The sequence below is a fragment of the Rhinatrema bivittatum genome, chromosome 1, assembly GCF_901001135.1.
Source record: "Rhinatrema bivittatum chromosome 1, aRhiBiv1.1, whole genome shotgun sequence".
In the NCBI taxonomy this organism is placed as follows: domain Eukaryota; kingdom Metazoa; phylum Chordata; class Amphibia; order Gymnophiona; family Rhinatrematidae; genus Rhinatrema; species Rhinatrema bivittatum.
In genome coordinates this window covers 679,214,061-679,229,226 of record NC_042615.1, presented here as the reverse complement: position 1 = coordinate 679,229,226, position 15,166 = coordinate 679,214,061, and the positions used below count along the sequence as shown (strand labels likewise).

General features: G+C 47.8%; 1 protein-coding gene across 2 annotated transcripts in view; it reads left to right on the top strand.

The window, feature by feature from the left end:
- RASGRF2 (Ras protein specific guanine nucleotide releasing factor 2) overlaps window positions 1-15,166 on the top strand; it is an 888,178-nt gene that overhangs the window by 623,448 nt on the left and 249,564 nt on the right. For both annotated transcript variants that reach the window (XR_003852277.1, XM_029574148.1), the window contains exon 18: window positions 3,637-3,743. Coding sequence is in view for 1 of the 2 variants with exons in the window: in XM_029574148.1 (XP_029430008.1) it covers window positions 3,637-3,743 (107 nt within the window). In the remaining variant the exon portion in view is untranslated. The remainder of the gene's footprint in view (window positions 1-3,636; window positions 3,744-15,166) is intronic.

Below are 15,166 nucleotides of genomic sequence, written 5' to 3'. Positions count from 1 at the left end.
AGACCGTGCACATGCCCTGCCTCTTTTTCGAACTTTACATTTATGCGCGTAGCGACAAATCTGAGTGTATCCAAGCAGCTTTTAAAATCAACTTGGCGTGCCACTTTCACCGGTCTGTATACTGCCGCTTGTGTCTGTTCCCGGGATCCAATCCCTGAATGAGCTGTCCTGGTCACTCAGGAACTCAAATAGTAGTTAAAGTTATTTTCCTTTACAAAGTCCTCAGGTGGGGTTTGAACCCCCTCCACCTGAGCCAGCAACTCAGTTTCTGATGTCTGGCTTCAAAAGTTCATCTCCAACAAACAGATCCAATGTTCAAAAAGTCAGGCCCCACTGGGCCTACCTGCCACCACCCACCGTATCTCTTGGGATGGTTTTTCTCACCCGCTTGGCAGTTCTCTAGGTAAAGTGTCTTTATCGTGAGTCCAAACCAACAGAAGTCCCCACGCTCACCTTCCTTGTGATAGTGGTTGCAGTCCTTCACACCATCCAGGATATCCAGTGGCCAAGTTTCCCAGAGCAGCCAGGTAGTCTGTTCCTTCCTCCTCAGTCCCCGGCAGGAGACTGAGACTGCTCTAACAGAGAGTCCTTTTTATCCTCTAGAAACTCCTCCTCCACTCGCAGCTGGTTGGCTCGGAACGGCCCCTCCTCACTTTGGCCCTCCCCTTGAAATCATGGATTGGTTTCACCAGCTCCACCCTTAATTTCCCGCACTTGTGGCTCCTCTGGTCTTATAACCTCTGGGGGAAGGAACCAAGGGACGTCTCTAGCCTGGTGTTGCCGCATTTTCCTTCCCCCCTTCTCCTGAATCTTTGGTTCCTATATAGTCTAGCATAGTGACCCCATCACAGCCGGCCTGACTTGAGCATGTATCTCCCGGTTTTGGTGCGTGAGGGGCTTTTAAAAATTCACCTTTATTTGACTAAAAGAAAAAAAAGGCTAGTTTTATTTATCTATTATATTGCAATCTGTTGTGGAGATAGCAGCTGCCTTAATGGTTCCTATTCTATCTATCAGAATCATTTTCAGTACCCCTCCAATATTTTCTTTATCCTTGCATCATGTCTTTCCTGTGCACATCTCTGCTTTTTGATGTTTCTTCCATTGGTTTCCCTATGGCCACGCTGTCCTCTCATTTTCTTCTCTCCTTTCTCTCCCATTATTCTTTGTTCTGTTTCTCCTTTACTTTCCTCTTTCAGTATTGTTCCCTTTTTCTCACAGAATACTAAAGTTGGCACATGTCCACCCTGCCTGCTGAGAGCTAAGTGATCACTACAGAAGCGGCATTTCCAATGAACCAGCATAAAAATGTGGGGCTGGTGCTCGCATTTACAGAATGACTCTGCCAACGCCAGCACATTGCATTTCAAAGGGAAAGATTACAGAATCCTCCATTGTGCTGCATCTGTAATTTTGAAGTGGACTTTATTACAGTGTTAAAAAATGCATGGTGTTCTATTATTCATGATGTCCTGAGTTCTTAGAACTATTGTAATAACAATAATCAGGACTGTAACATCTTCACATTAGTGAGATTGTGTTCTCTGTGGAATAGAGATTTTTCTTTTTAGTAACAACTTTAAAGCAACAGTGGTAGCAAAAATGTTTAAGAAATGCAGTCAGCCATTAGAACATTTTGCTTGTGATTTTTGTTTTCATTCCTGAGTGGAAATAAGATTTACAAATGTTGGAAGCTCCTCTGTGTCAGCCATCCCTCTATGCTGTGGATGTTACATAAAGTGGCAATGCCGATTTTTATCATGGAACTGAGCTAAAATCAGCCTGATACTTCTAGGGGCCAAGTTACAATAGGTTGCATTGTTTTTGATGTACAAAGTTTGTTAATGTGCGTGCATTGCAGTCATTTTTTAAAAGGAAAGTAGCACAAAGAACATGACGTAAAAGCAGCCATGTACTTTGCGCTTGTGGGCAGATAAGAGGGGGATAAAATATCACATGTGCCTTTGGAAACATCAAGTGCACATGCTACTTTCCTCTCCTGACATAAACACACAAAAAATAACTCCCAATTATGATATCTTGGAAGCCCACATCCACTTTTAGCTGAGTAGAGGAGGGCAGTGTTCAACTAAGCCATTTCACTCTGGTAAATTAATATTTATCCACATAAATGGCTTTGAAAATTGTCTTCCACATGCATGAGTACAGTTTGAACAGCTGAAGCCTGACATGGCATAACGAGGTAGGTAAGAGTTCGAAATCATGGATGAATTATCTGTGTAAAAAAATGTTAAGGGACTCAAGACTAAATGATGTATTTGATGAAGTGTCCTCTGCAGTTACTTTTGCTAATTGATGATTCTTCATCTGTTCCTTCCCTTTGACCTTTGGATTTCTTCAAGCTCTATTTTGGGTCCCCAGTTATTCTGGTCTAGTCTTACCTATCTCCTTACACAAGTGTTCCTATCGCTGTTTAGCAGATGATACTCAAATCTCCCTCCTTCCTCATTCCCATTTCCTACTTCTCATATCCTTTCACCAAACATATCCAGAATTAGAGAGTTGGAAAAAGAGAACTTTAACTTCCATTTGATTTTATTTCCATCACTTCTATTCCACTTTCCTTCAGTGTCTGCTAGAAATCTGAGTACTATATTCTAGTCCACTTTTTCCTCCTTACCTCACATCTCTAAAATCTGTACCCCTCTAAACTACAAACTCTACAATCACTCCAGGAGAGAGGGGGTGCCAGCATGGCCATTTGGCTAGGGCCTTCAATGTTCAAGGGGCCTACTTCTGTTGGGCAAAATTAAAAAAAAAAGCTAAATATATCTATTTCTAACATGTATAAATAAAAATTTAAATTGTAATTGAAGAATTTGCTAACAAAAAAGCTCATAAAGCCTTCTTAAATAAATAAAAATTATTTGGGAAATTTAGAAAGCGATTTTTCTTATTAAGTATCACATATCAGAACCTTACATAGGGGCCTACTTTTCTTAGCTGGCACGGGCCTAATTCCTGCTCACTCCAGCCCTGTCTACAATATACATAAAATCAGATCGTCTTTGCTGTTTCTTTCAAGACCTCTTCACTTCACAACTTCATTAGTTCAGTAGTTAGCTTGCCATCTTCCCTGGGTTCTGCCCGCCATCCTCTTCCAGTCCTCTAGAAGACTCATGCTCACCTCTGCTATCTGTTGCCTTGACAATCACATGCATTTTCTTGCTACCCTACACTGGTTCCCAGTCAGATACCACTGCTTCTTTTAAATCCTTGTGTTCACATTCAGATGCATTTTTGGTTCTGCTCTTTCCTGTCTGTTACCAGTATTTCTCATTATTCTCCTCCTCGTCATCTCTCATCTCATCAACTACTTCTTACCTTTCCTTGTGGCAACAGGCTCCCTCCCACTCTCCTGCTTTCTGCTCCTCATCTCTATAATCGACTCAACTCCCTCCTAATACTCAGGACTCATTCTCACTGTCATTTTTTTCAATTTTGTCTTCAACTAATGCAGTTATATATCTTCCCACCACCTGTACGTTCTTCCATACCATTATCTGCTAATTATATGGACTAATATATTTTTATAAGATGCCTTGGATAAGGACATCAGTTAAATTCAGAAAATGAAGAAATAAAGAAACCATTATATATTTTTTTTACTTCTAGGGTTCAACAACTCTGAGCGAATGTGTGACAAGGAATTCATAATATGCCGAGCAGCAACTAATCGAGTCCTGAATGTGTTACGACACTGGGTCTCTAAACATGCCCAGGTAATTTTGCATTTCTTATTTAGAGCTGAAGCTTGTTATATACTGTACAGTACAAGAAGTTTGTTCCCCTGCAAACAGTAAGACTACCCCTGTATTTCAATTTGACCACCACACATTTTTCTTATGGCTTTTTTTTTTGGTTAACATAGAAGTCCATATTCAAAAGACATTTTGACTGGTAACTCAAAAGTTATCCGTTTAAATGGTAAATGTGGCATATTCAGCTACTTCTCCAGCTAAATTATAAGTAGTTTTCCATCTTATAATGTAGCCAGATAAAAAAGGGGCATTGTGGGGAGGGGCTGAGATATCCAGTTAACTTTGCCAAATATCGGATGTATCTGGCTAGGATAGCCAGAAAACTTTAGACCTGTTTCTGAGCAGGTCTAAAGTTATCCGGCCATGTGTAGCCAAATAACCTGCCACTTATCCGAATATCTTCAAAAGATATCCAGGTAAGTGGCGATCCTGTAAGAAAAAAAATACAACGACACGGACCTCCATTAATAATAAACTCCCAGGCAGGCCAGGATCCCCCTCAAATACCACTATATTTGTTTTTAAAAAGTCATTTGGCTCCAGCCCTCTCCTCTTTTCCCCCTGGTAAATATTTTAAAAAATAGTACCTCCTTGGCACCCGCCCATACCCCATACCCCCACCATCCTTCCCCCAAGGTCTCCCACCTACCTCATACCTTTAAATAGGCCCTTATGCAGCTCAGGATCACATTCCATGGCAATCCAGCGTGCTTCCAGCCCTAGCACTTAGCAGCTACACTGGAAGGCTTAGATTTCAGTGTAACTGTTCATCTAGAACAGATAGTATGACTTCTGGGAAACTGAGTTACCCTCACAAGACTAGCCAGTCATGGAGTCAGTCAGGCTGATTAGAGATATACTAGGTGGTACATGAAAATATAATTTAAGAAACATTTTGAGGCAGAAATGTCACATTTCTCACCGGTGCTAAACTATCCTTAATCTGACAATATGTAACGGCTACATTCTTTTTCAAGTTTTCCTAGAATTCAGGAGCGGTTCTATAATGAGGAATGAAAGGTTGGAGACAGGGCGATAATTGGCAAGTTCAGAGGGATCAAGAGAGGGTTTTTTAAAAATAGGTTTTATTATGGCGTGTTTAAGTTGCGTTGGGACTGAGCCGAGGGATATAGATTTATTAATAATGTTGGCTATGGGTTTAGATATAATGTTGGAAATGGTAATGAATCGAAAAAATGACCCGGCTGAATACAGCCGGGTCATTTTTTCAATTCATTCTGCTAACACCCGTGAAGATATGTGACTGAATGAGAAGCAATCCATGAGTGTTTGAATATAGTATGCAGCCTGTGTGAAATCTAGTGGAAAATGATGATTTTAACCTCTTTGGGTACATGCTTAAAGCAAAATCTGCAAGGAGACCATTGATGCATTTTTTACACTCCATCTGTACTTACATGAATGCTATATGATACAACAGAGCCCCTGATGCAGCCCCTTGACAGAGGGCGAAACTCGGCCTGAGTCGGGCGTTTTTGAAAATTCCAAGTCTCCAATAAAGGATTAAAATTTGACATCTTGGCTTCTAATCCTCATTTTGTTGCCTCCACGGCTTTTTTAGATAGCCTTCCTTGTTGCTTTCTCAACCTAGTATCTGAGGGATGCACTGCAGGTTTGATTTTCTTGAGGGTGGATTCTATTTCCAAGGGGGTAGTAGTCTCGAATGAAGTAAGTATAGCAGTGGTGTTTGCTGCTTGGGTGGTATTGAGCATGAGAGGAGTAGGCGTGGTGCTTGCTTTTAGGGTGTTGGTAGGTTTGTGGATGGAGGAGAAGCGTGACATCAGTTTCTCTATTTTGTTGTGGAAAAATAGGGCCAGTTTTTCACATTTGGCTTGGTTGTCATTGTCGGGGGAGGGGATTTAATTAGGGTGGAAACGTATTGAAAGAGGCCTCGGGGATTGAATTGGAACTGATGAATTCTTTGAGAGTAAAAGTCTTTTTTGGCTTTGTCAGTGGCTTCTCGATAGGAGTGGAGGTAGGATCGAAACTTAGATTATAGGGCAGGGGCTTGCTCTTTGCGCCATCTTTTTTCGAGTTTTCTGAGGTTAGATTTCATGGTTTTGAGTTCAGGGGTATACCATGGATTCTTTTTATTATTGACAGGGTTGATTTCTCGATATTGTGTGGGGCATAGGTATTCAGCTACATTATTGGTATATTGAAGCCAAGAAGAAATGGCGGTGTCGGCATCAGTAAGGTCAAGCTTGGGAAGTTCATCCGAAAGGGCTTCAATGAGGTCTTCTGTTTTACAAGGTCTGCTGAAGTTGATGGTTTTCTTGGGGAGTGTGGGGTAGGGACCAGGGGATGGGATTACATCTAGGGGGGTCAGGTTGAATAAGGGAGTTGGTGAAGATGAGGTCAAGTGTGTGGCCTGCCTTGTGTGTGGGATTAGTGATAATCTGTTTGAAGCCTAGAGCATTCAGGGAGGCCAGAATGGAAGGGGAAGAGGGGATGGAGTCAATGTGGAGGTTCAGATCCCCGAGGATGATAGCTGGGGAGGTTATGTCTAAATCTTTGGTGATATATACAGTCAGGGGGGAGGGGTTATTTTCAAGGGTCCCTGGGGGAGCGTATATTAAACAGATTTGGAGGGAGGGTGATTTAAATAGAGCTATCTCCAATTTGGAGGAGGGTGTGAGAGGTTGTAGGGTGAGTCTGAGTTTCTTTTTAGCAGCAAGCAGAATGCCTCCTCTTTTTCTTTTGAGTCTGGGAATTGAGTAAATGTTGTACAGGTCGTTTGGGAGTTGATTTATTAATACGGCATCTGAGTCCTTTAGCCATGTCTCGGTAATTGCGCAGATGTTGTGGCTGTCGTCAGTGAGGATGTCATTGAGTATAGTGGCTTTTTTCACAATAGAATGCGCGTTTAGGAGGAGGATAGTGAAGGTGGTAAATCCAATTAGTTGGGTGAGTGGGGAGACCATGATGGGGATTAGAGATCTGTGGTGTTCAGGGTAAGAATAATGCTGAGGGGCTCTGTATGTGGTGGTAAAGTGCTTGAGGATGGGAATGGGATGGGAGAGCATGGTCATTGGAGTTTAGGAGCTTGTATATGTGGTGAGCTAGGGATGTGTGGAGAAAGGGTGTGTCGCTGGAAGGGGTAATAGGGGAAGGGGGAAACGATGGGGAGACTGGGGGGTAACACTTCTGAGGAGTTGCTAGTGGAGAGGAAGGGGGAAGCCTAAAGAGGGAGCACAAAGGAGAGCACCAAGGGGCAGGCCCCTTGGTCGTGCTCCTTCGGCACGAGACGCCTGGCGCGAGACACCGAGGGTTGTCTAGTGTCTTTAAGGTAGCACCTCTGCCGGAAGTGAGGTACCCTGGGTGGGCTGTCCTCTGGCGACGTGCAACCGGGTAGGGCAGATCGCGGGAGGGACCGATAAGGCCAAGGCACCCTGACCCCAGTAGGTCTAGCGCCGATCTCGCGGGTGCGTCTGCGGTTGGCTCGGGAGGCAGCGCAGGGCAAAAGGGAGCACCGTGCGGTCGGTGCCTACTTTTATTGGTGTCGGTCGTCCTTTTTTGATGATGTGAATGGTGGGCGGGTCCTCGTGGCAGGCGGGCGTGCTCTGATCAGAGCCGCACAGGGAGGGACCGCTAAGGCCAAGGCACTCTGACCCCGGTAGGTCTACCGCCGATTGCAAGATAGACATCACTAGATAGACATCTGATGGGACACAGCCAACATAGATTTACCCAAAGGAAGTCTTGCCTCACAAATTTTATTTTATTTATTTAGAAACTTTTTTATACCAATATTAGTAGTTACATCATATCGGTTTACATCGAATTTCAGGTAGAAAGTACATAGAACAGGGAAGGGGAGGTGGACTGCAATTAAACCAGAGTCAAGGGAACGAAAAGGAGAGAGGAACTGGAGAATTTAACTGGAGAGAAACATGTTAACTTAAAGAATGTAACAATTAATGACTTGTTTTGAAGGGGTGAATAAACATGTGGACAAAGGTGAACCGGTAGATGTGATGAATTTGGATTTTCAGAAGGCATTCGACAAAGTCCCGTATGAGAGGCTTCTAAGAAAACTAAAAAATGATGGCTTAGGAGGCAATGTGCTTTTGTGGATTGCAAGCTGGTTAAAAAACAGGAACAGAGAGTAGGATTAAATGGTCAGTTTTCACAGTGGAAAGAGGTAAACAGTGGAGTTCCTCAGGGATCTGTATTTGGACTGGTGCTTTTTAATATATTTATAAATGATCTGGAAAGGGGTACGACGAGTGAGGTGATCAAATTTGCGGATGACACAAAATTATGCTGAGTAGTTAAATCTCAAGCGGATTATGATGAATTGCAGGAGGACCTTGCAAGCCTGGAAGTTTGAGCTTCCAAATGGCAGATGAAATTTAACGTGGACAAGTGCCTAGTGATGCATACAAGGAAAATAACCCTTGCTGTAGTTACACAATCGGCTCGATCCAGTAAGGCCGCGGTAAAAACAGTGAGGTAGTGTCAGGCGCACCCTTCCTCCCCGCACGCACAGTTCTCTTCACTAACTCCCCGATACTCTCCTCTAATCGCATGCAAATGCATGCCGCGGCTGTGAAGCGTTAGGGAAGGGTTATGCCCGCGCAACCCATTTTACTGTATAGGCGCTGTAACAGCGCCTATACAGTAACCTGGGTGCGCTGGTACCTGTCATTTCAAATGACATTTGAAATGACAGGCACCAGGAAGTGTAAAAAAGTTTAAAAAGTGTAAAAAACAAAAAACCTGTGTGTTATATAAAAAAATAAAACAATTTTAAATACCTGTCGGAGGGCCGTGGGTCCAGGCGGCCGGTGGGCGGCGGGCAGCCATCAGCGGCATCCGGTAGTCCCTTCTCCCTTCCTCCCTCCCTCCCCTGCCTGGATGAGCGCCAAAATCGCACGGGCGGGTCGGCAGCGGGGGGGGGGGGGGGGGCGGCAGCAGGATCCGGGAGCGGCGGGTAGGCAGCAGCGGGGTCCGGGGGGGCAGGGGCAGCGGCAGCGGGGGGGGGGGGGGCAGCAGCAGGGGGGCGGCAGCAGGATCCGGGAGCGGCGGGTAGGCAGCAGCGGGGTCCGGGGGTGGCAGCGAGATCCGGGGAGCCAGCAGCGGCAGCATGTTCGATCGCGCAGGCAGGTAGGTGGCAAAGTAAAGATGGCCGCCAGCACGGGAAAATCGTGCAATTGGCCGCTGAAGACGTGACGTCACACCCCGTGACGCCAAACGTCGTGACGTCACGTCTTCAGCGGCCAATTGCACGATTTTCCCGTGCAGGCGGCCATCTTTACTTTGCCACCTACCTGCCTGCGCGATCGAACATGCTGCCGCTGCTGGCTCCCAGGATCTCGCTGCCACCCCCGGACCCCGCTGCTGCCTACCCGCCGCTCCCGGATCCTGCTGCCGCCCCCCCGCTGCCGCCCCCCCCCCCCCCCGCTGCCGCTGCCCCGGACCCCCCGGACCCCGCTGCTGCCTACCCGCCGCTCCCGGATCCTGCTGCCGCCCCCCCCCCCCCCCCCCCGCTGCCGACCCGCCCGTGCGATTTTGGCGCTCATCCAGGCAGGGGAGGGAGGGAGGAAGGGAGAAGGGACTACCGGATGCCGCTGATGGCTGCCCGCCGCCCACCGGCCGCCTGGACCCACGGCCCTCCGACAGGTATTTAAAATTGTTTTATTTTTTATATAACACACAGGTTTTTTGTTTTTTACACTTTTTACACTTACCATAGCAGGCCCGAGCCTTGCTACTTTTTCGTTTGTTTTTTTTTGCCCTGGTCCCGTCCGGTCTCCTGCAGCCCCGTCCGGTCCGGACGGGGCTGCAGGAGACCGGACGGGACCAGGGCGGGTAAGCAATGTTTTTACCCTACACTACACTACACTAACTCCTACTAGGGGGAGGCGGTAAACTAGCAGGTTAAGGCCGCGGCAGAACAGCGGGTTACGGAGGAGATAATATCAGCGCCCGTTACAGTATGGCAGGGGAATAGCTAATTCCTTCATTATACAGCTTTTTCGTTCATTTACATGCCGGGTGCGGAAAGGGTTATGCGTCTGTTTTCAGAAGCGATACGGACGCGTGAAACTGGACACTGTATCGCCGAACTGCCTTGCGCGCCCGAATTGTGCGCTACGAGCACGTTACAGACGGGCAATCCTCGAGCGGACGATACTGGATCGAGCTGAATGTTAGGTACTATCTTAGGAATTACCACTCAGGAAAGATCTTGGCTTCCTAGGGAATAATACATTGAAATCGTTGGCTCAGTGTGCTGTGGAGATCAAAAAAGCGAACAGAAGATTAGGAATTATTAGGAAGGGAATGGCAAATAAAACAGAGGATATCATAATGCCTCTGTATTGCTCCATGGTGACACCGCATCTCAAAAAGGATATAGCTACATTGGAGAAAGTGCAGAGAAGGGGCATGGAATGGCTGCCCTATGAGGAAAGGCTAAAGAAGTTAGGGCTGTTCAGTTTGGAGAAGAGACTGAGGGGAGATATGATAGAAGTCTACAAAATCATGAAAGGACTTGAACAAATTAATGTAAATCGGTTATTACTCTCTAAGATAATAGAAGGACCAGGGGGCACTCCATGAAGTTAGCAAGTACCTCATTTAAAACAAATCGAAGAATTATTTTTCACTCAGCATATAGTTCAGCTCTGGAATTTATTGTCAGAGGATGTGGTTACAGCAATTAGTGTAACTGTGTTTAAAAAAAATTTGGATAAATTCCTAGAGGAACTGCTGTTATGGTAATAAGCTTGTGATTTATTTAATGTTTGGGTACTTGTGACTTGGATTGGCATCCTGTTGGAAACAGGATACTGGGCTTGATGGATCCTTGGTCTGACCCAGTATGGCATATCTTATGTGTTATGGCCGCCGGCCGCGGCAGTCCGCGACCGGGGCCAACTGTCATGGCGGCCGGTTGCGGCGGTCCGCGGCCGGGACCAGGCACTCACCCGCGGCGTCGGACCTCCACGGAGGCTCCTGCGGTTGCAGGGAGCCTCAGAAGATGTTCCCCACGCGGCCAGGGCCGACATGCGGCCGGCCGCAGGCTCCTGACTCCCGCCGTGGTTCCGCCCCCTTCCCGGACTGCCTAGGGCCGCGCGCGCGGCTGAAGACAAATCTTAAAGGGGCCACGACAGGAAGTGTCGTGGCTCCCTTTTCCAGCACTTCCCCTGGATCCTGTATTTAAAGGCAAGGTCTGCCCCTCAGACCTTGCCTTAGTATTGAGGTTAGTTTGGTTCTGCGTTCTTGGATCCTGGTTCTTCGTCCCGCTCCTGCTTTGCCTTCCCTGCTGCTTGATTCTTCTGGTTTGGACTTTGGATTGGATTTGGACCCCTCTTGGACTCTGACTTCAGATTTGGACTTGGATCTCGCTTTGGACTCTGATTCGGACTGGCTTTGGACCTCGCACTGGACATTCGACCCTTGGACCGGCTTTGGACCACGCTCTGGCTTTCGACCCCTGGACTGGCTGCGGACTATGTTTGATTACTGACTCTGGAACCGGCTTGTTGGATTTCCTCTACTCCCCACAGAGATCTTCTCACGACCTGCTGGAGGCGCCAGCCGTCTGGAAATCACGACCTGCAGGAGGTGCCTGCATCCAGACCATCTTCTGTCTTCTGGGAGTCGCCTAAGTCCCAGCGGCCGTGGTCCTACGGGCTCCTCCTGGGGGTTCACGTGCTTCCAGGGCGAAGTTCGATCCACGTCGTCCACAGGCCTCGCCATCTGACGGTAGTAGTCATCAAGGAGTTCCGTCCTTAATCTACCGCAGAAACAAGGGTCCACGCACCAGCTCGTAACATTATGTTCTTGAATATAGCTGGTAAAGTACTGATTCTAATTTAAAACAAAAAAAAGTTGCAGGCCAGTTGGCCCAATCCCCCACCCCATTGAAAAAAATTGTTGGCTCTGGTGGCCAAACCCCCCTCCCCCCCTAAAATATTCCAAAACTTTGCAGGCCTATAAATCCTAAAAGTTCCCCTCCCCTACCTCCTCAGAGTTAATTAAATAGAATTATGGGGTAGGTCTCTGCTAGACGTCCCCCTCTCCCCACCCCCTCATGAACCCAATCCATCCTCCCACCCCACCTGGAACAGCCCAAACCCCTTACTACTGATGAAAGCTCAGAATAATCATCTAGCTTCCAGTACATCCTACATTGCTTTGAGAGCAATGCTAGTAGCATAAGCCAATGCTGGTAGCTAGAAAAGCATGGAGAGTTGGCTAATTGGTCCAAGCTCTCAGTAGCAGTAAGGAATTTGGAGGGGGGGGGGGGGTTCCAGCTGGGTTGTTTGGAATGGGGAGAGTGAGAGCTTCTGGTGAAAACCTAACTCACAGTTCGATTCAACAAATTCAGTGGAGGGCAATAGAGAATTTTCAGGCCTATAGGCCTGCAACATTATGGAACTATTTTGGGAGTTTTGGGGGGAGGGAGCCTTGGCCAACTTTTGTTTCACTAGTGTGTGTGAATGGGGAATTGAGCTGGTAGGTCCTCATGTTTGTTTACTAAGTTACAGTCACCAATTAACTGGCTATATTCAACTAGATGAACTTTCAAAACTTTCCACGTTAGTGAAGGGTGAAGAGACTGAGGAGGGATATGATAGAAGTCTACAAAATCAAGAAAGGACTTGAACAAGGAGCCCTTTACCCCCACTCCAGGGGAAGGGAGGAGCCCTTCACCAGACCATAAGAACTCAGGGCCTAAATGGATTAAGCAGGCCCTGAGGAGCAGGCAGAAACCCACCGTACACCAAGAGCTGTTTCGTTTAAGGTCTATGTATTACCTGAAGTTAAGGTGAGCTGCACTGATTGTTTGGTTTTTGCTACTGTAAATAAGCTACACCTAAGGAACAGCTATAATCTGCCTCCTTAGTTCTCTGGCTGTTTCCAAGCCACCATCACCCAAGTTGCCACATATGGCTGTGGTGGGAGATCTTACCTAAGCAGGAAGCACAGGCAAGAGACCACAGCAGAAGAAAAGAAAACCTGCAGAGGGTTTTTTTTTTCTTTTCCAGGGGCCTCCCAGTTCCACTTACCCAGCCTTTATCAACAGGCCAAGGGGCTAGCTCCACCTGCTTAGTCAGGAGTCAAGCAGTGAGTAAGGGCTGGACAGGTCAGCAAGTTCTTTTTGTTTCCCTCCCCCCACCCTTCCTTTTTAAGAGAGGTATGTAATTTGGAGGCTGCTCAGTAAGCAAGGAAGATGGAGTGGGGATCCAGGGCAACAGCAATTGTGGAGCGTTCTACAAACACAAATTGAACAGCAGCAGGCATTGCAAGAGCAGGTGTTGCAGCAGCCTATGGTGCTAACCCAGATAGCACAAGTTGGGCAAACTGCTGTAACCAGTCCACCTCCCATGTCACCGACACTATTTAAGATGACCCCAGGAAAAGACCCCAATGATTTCCTGAAAAACTTTGAATGTACCGCACAACTGGCAGGCTGGCCAGAGGACAGGTGGGCTACCTATATGGGGAATCTACTCACCGGGAATAGTCAAGATGCCTTTCAAACAGCCAATCCGGAAGGAGGGCACATACCAGGAAGTCAAGGCCGCCATTTTAGAGAGAATGGGATTCCCCCCCAGAAACCTACCGGCAGCAATTTTGGCGGGGAGTTCTACCAACTGAAGAAAACCCAAGGAACCTATTCCACAGACTTAAAGATGTCACTTGGAAGTGGCTGCACCCAGAAAGAAAGACTTGGGTGGAGGTAGCCAAAACAGTTCTGCTGGAACAGTTCCTAGACAGCCTAGAACAGCCTTTGCAGCATTGGGTCTGCCAACACCCAAACTTTATAGTGGAAAAGATGCTGGAAGTAATGGTGACCTATTATAAGGCCCATACTATGCCTGAGTCACCACAGTTTCCAGAGAAGCCACTTGACCAAGGTAGAGGACAATGGAGTTCTAAGAGCCAGCAACCCAAAGAACCAGTAGCACAGCTCTGGTCAGACTTTTCACCTCAACTGCAACCCTCAGCCAGACCGCCATGCTTCAACTGTGGAGAAAGGGGCCATTTTGCCAGATACTGCTTCCATAGAGAAGACGAACCCACGGATGTTAATGCCATGGCCCCACACATTTGTAATTTTATGATGTTATGACCGATGGCTATGGGTGGTCATGGCCGACCCAACTCACGTCATGTATTGCACTGCTCTTCTCTCCAGGTGAACTCGCGGCTGTGGCTAGCCGCTATCGCCACGTACCTCCTGGCTCTCGAGACTCCTCATGGCAGCTGGGACGCCGCCGACCTTCACACTGACTCCAGTCCTTGCTAGGCGCGCACGCGTGCCCCCGGGCCTCACTTTAAAGGCACAATGACGGGAACCTCAGGGGCATCCGTGAGTGATAACATCACAAGCTTGGGATTCATAAGCACCTCCCTTGGCCTACGCTAACTGACTTGGCAGTGGGTTCCTTCACCTTACTGGTGCTTGTTCCTGCTTCTCTGGACGCGTGGTTCCTGCCTTGGATCTCTACCTGCTCTTCTGGACTCTTGACTCGGGTACCCGCTCCTCGGGGGCATACTTGCGTTTCCTTTCGGAGACCTGGTCTCCAGGCTTCCCCGCTCCTCGAGGTAGCCCCTGCACTCCTCACCAGAGTTCCTGCCTGCTTGCTTCTCCGCTCTTCGGGGTTGCCTCAAGCACTGCCTACCAGAGATCCCACCTCTATGCTTCCCCACTCCTCGGGGTAGTCTCTACCTTACAACACCGGAGTCTTGATTCTACACTTCCCCGCTCCTTGGGGCAGTCTCAACGCCTTTTCACCAGTGGCTTTACTCTACACTTCCCTGCTCCTCGGGGCAGTCTCTACCTTACCACACCGGAGACTTGATTCTACACTTCCCTGCTCCTCGGGGCAGCCTTCGTCATCACACCAGAGACTCTTGCCATGCTGTCCCGCTCCTCAGGACAGTCTCTGCATCACTCCTCCAGAAGAGCCTGTCTCCGCACTCCCCGCTCCTCGGGGCCTGCCCAGCGCACCTCTGTCTTGGAGGTTCCGCTCTGGCACTTATCCTGCCTCTGTACTGTGATTCCTCGGAACTATACCTTCGCCCTGCTCCTTGGGACACCTCACAGTAATCTCAATGCAGATACCTGCAATCATGTGGCAGTGACACAGGATGTTCTCACTTTTTTGAACTACAGTCATGTCCCCTGCTGCAGCTGACCTTGCCTCCCAATGGTGAGGACCTGTGGGGCTCCACCCCTCAGGTAGTATCAACCTCCACCTCGGGCCAAGGGTCCACGAAACCCACGAATCCTAACAGATTGCCAAGACCATGGACCTGGCAGAGGTCTCAGCTATACAGGCCATCCCTGGCCTGGCACAACGAATCAGTGAGCAACAAAAGTTCCTGGAAACACTAGCAGT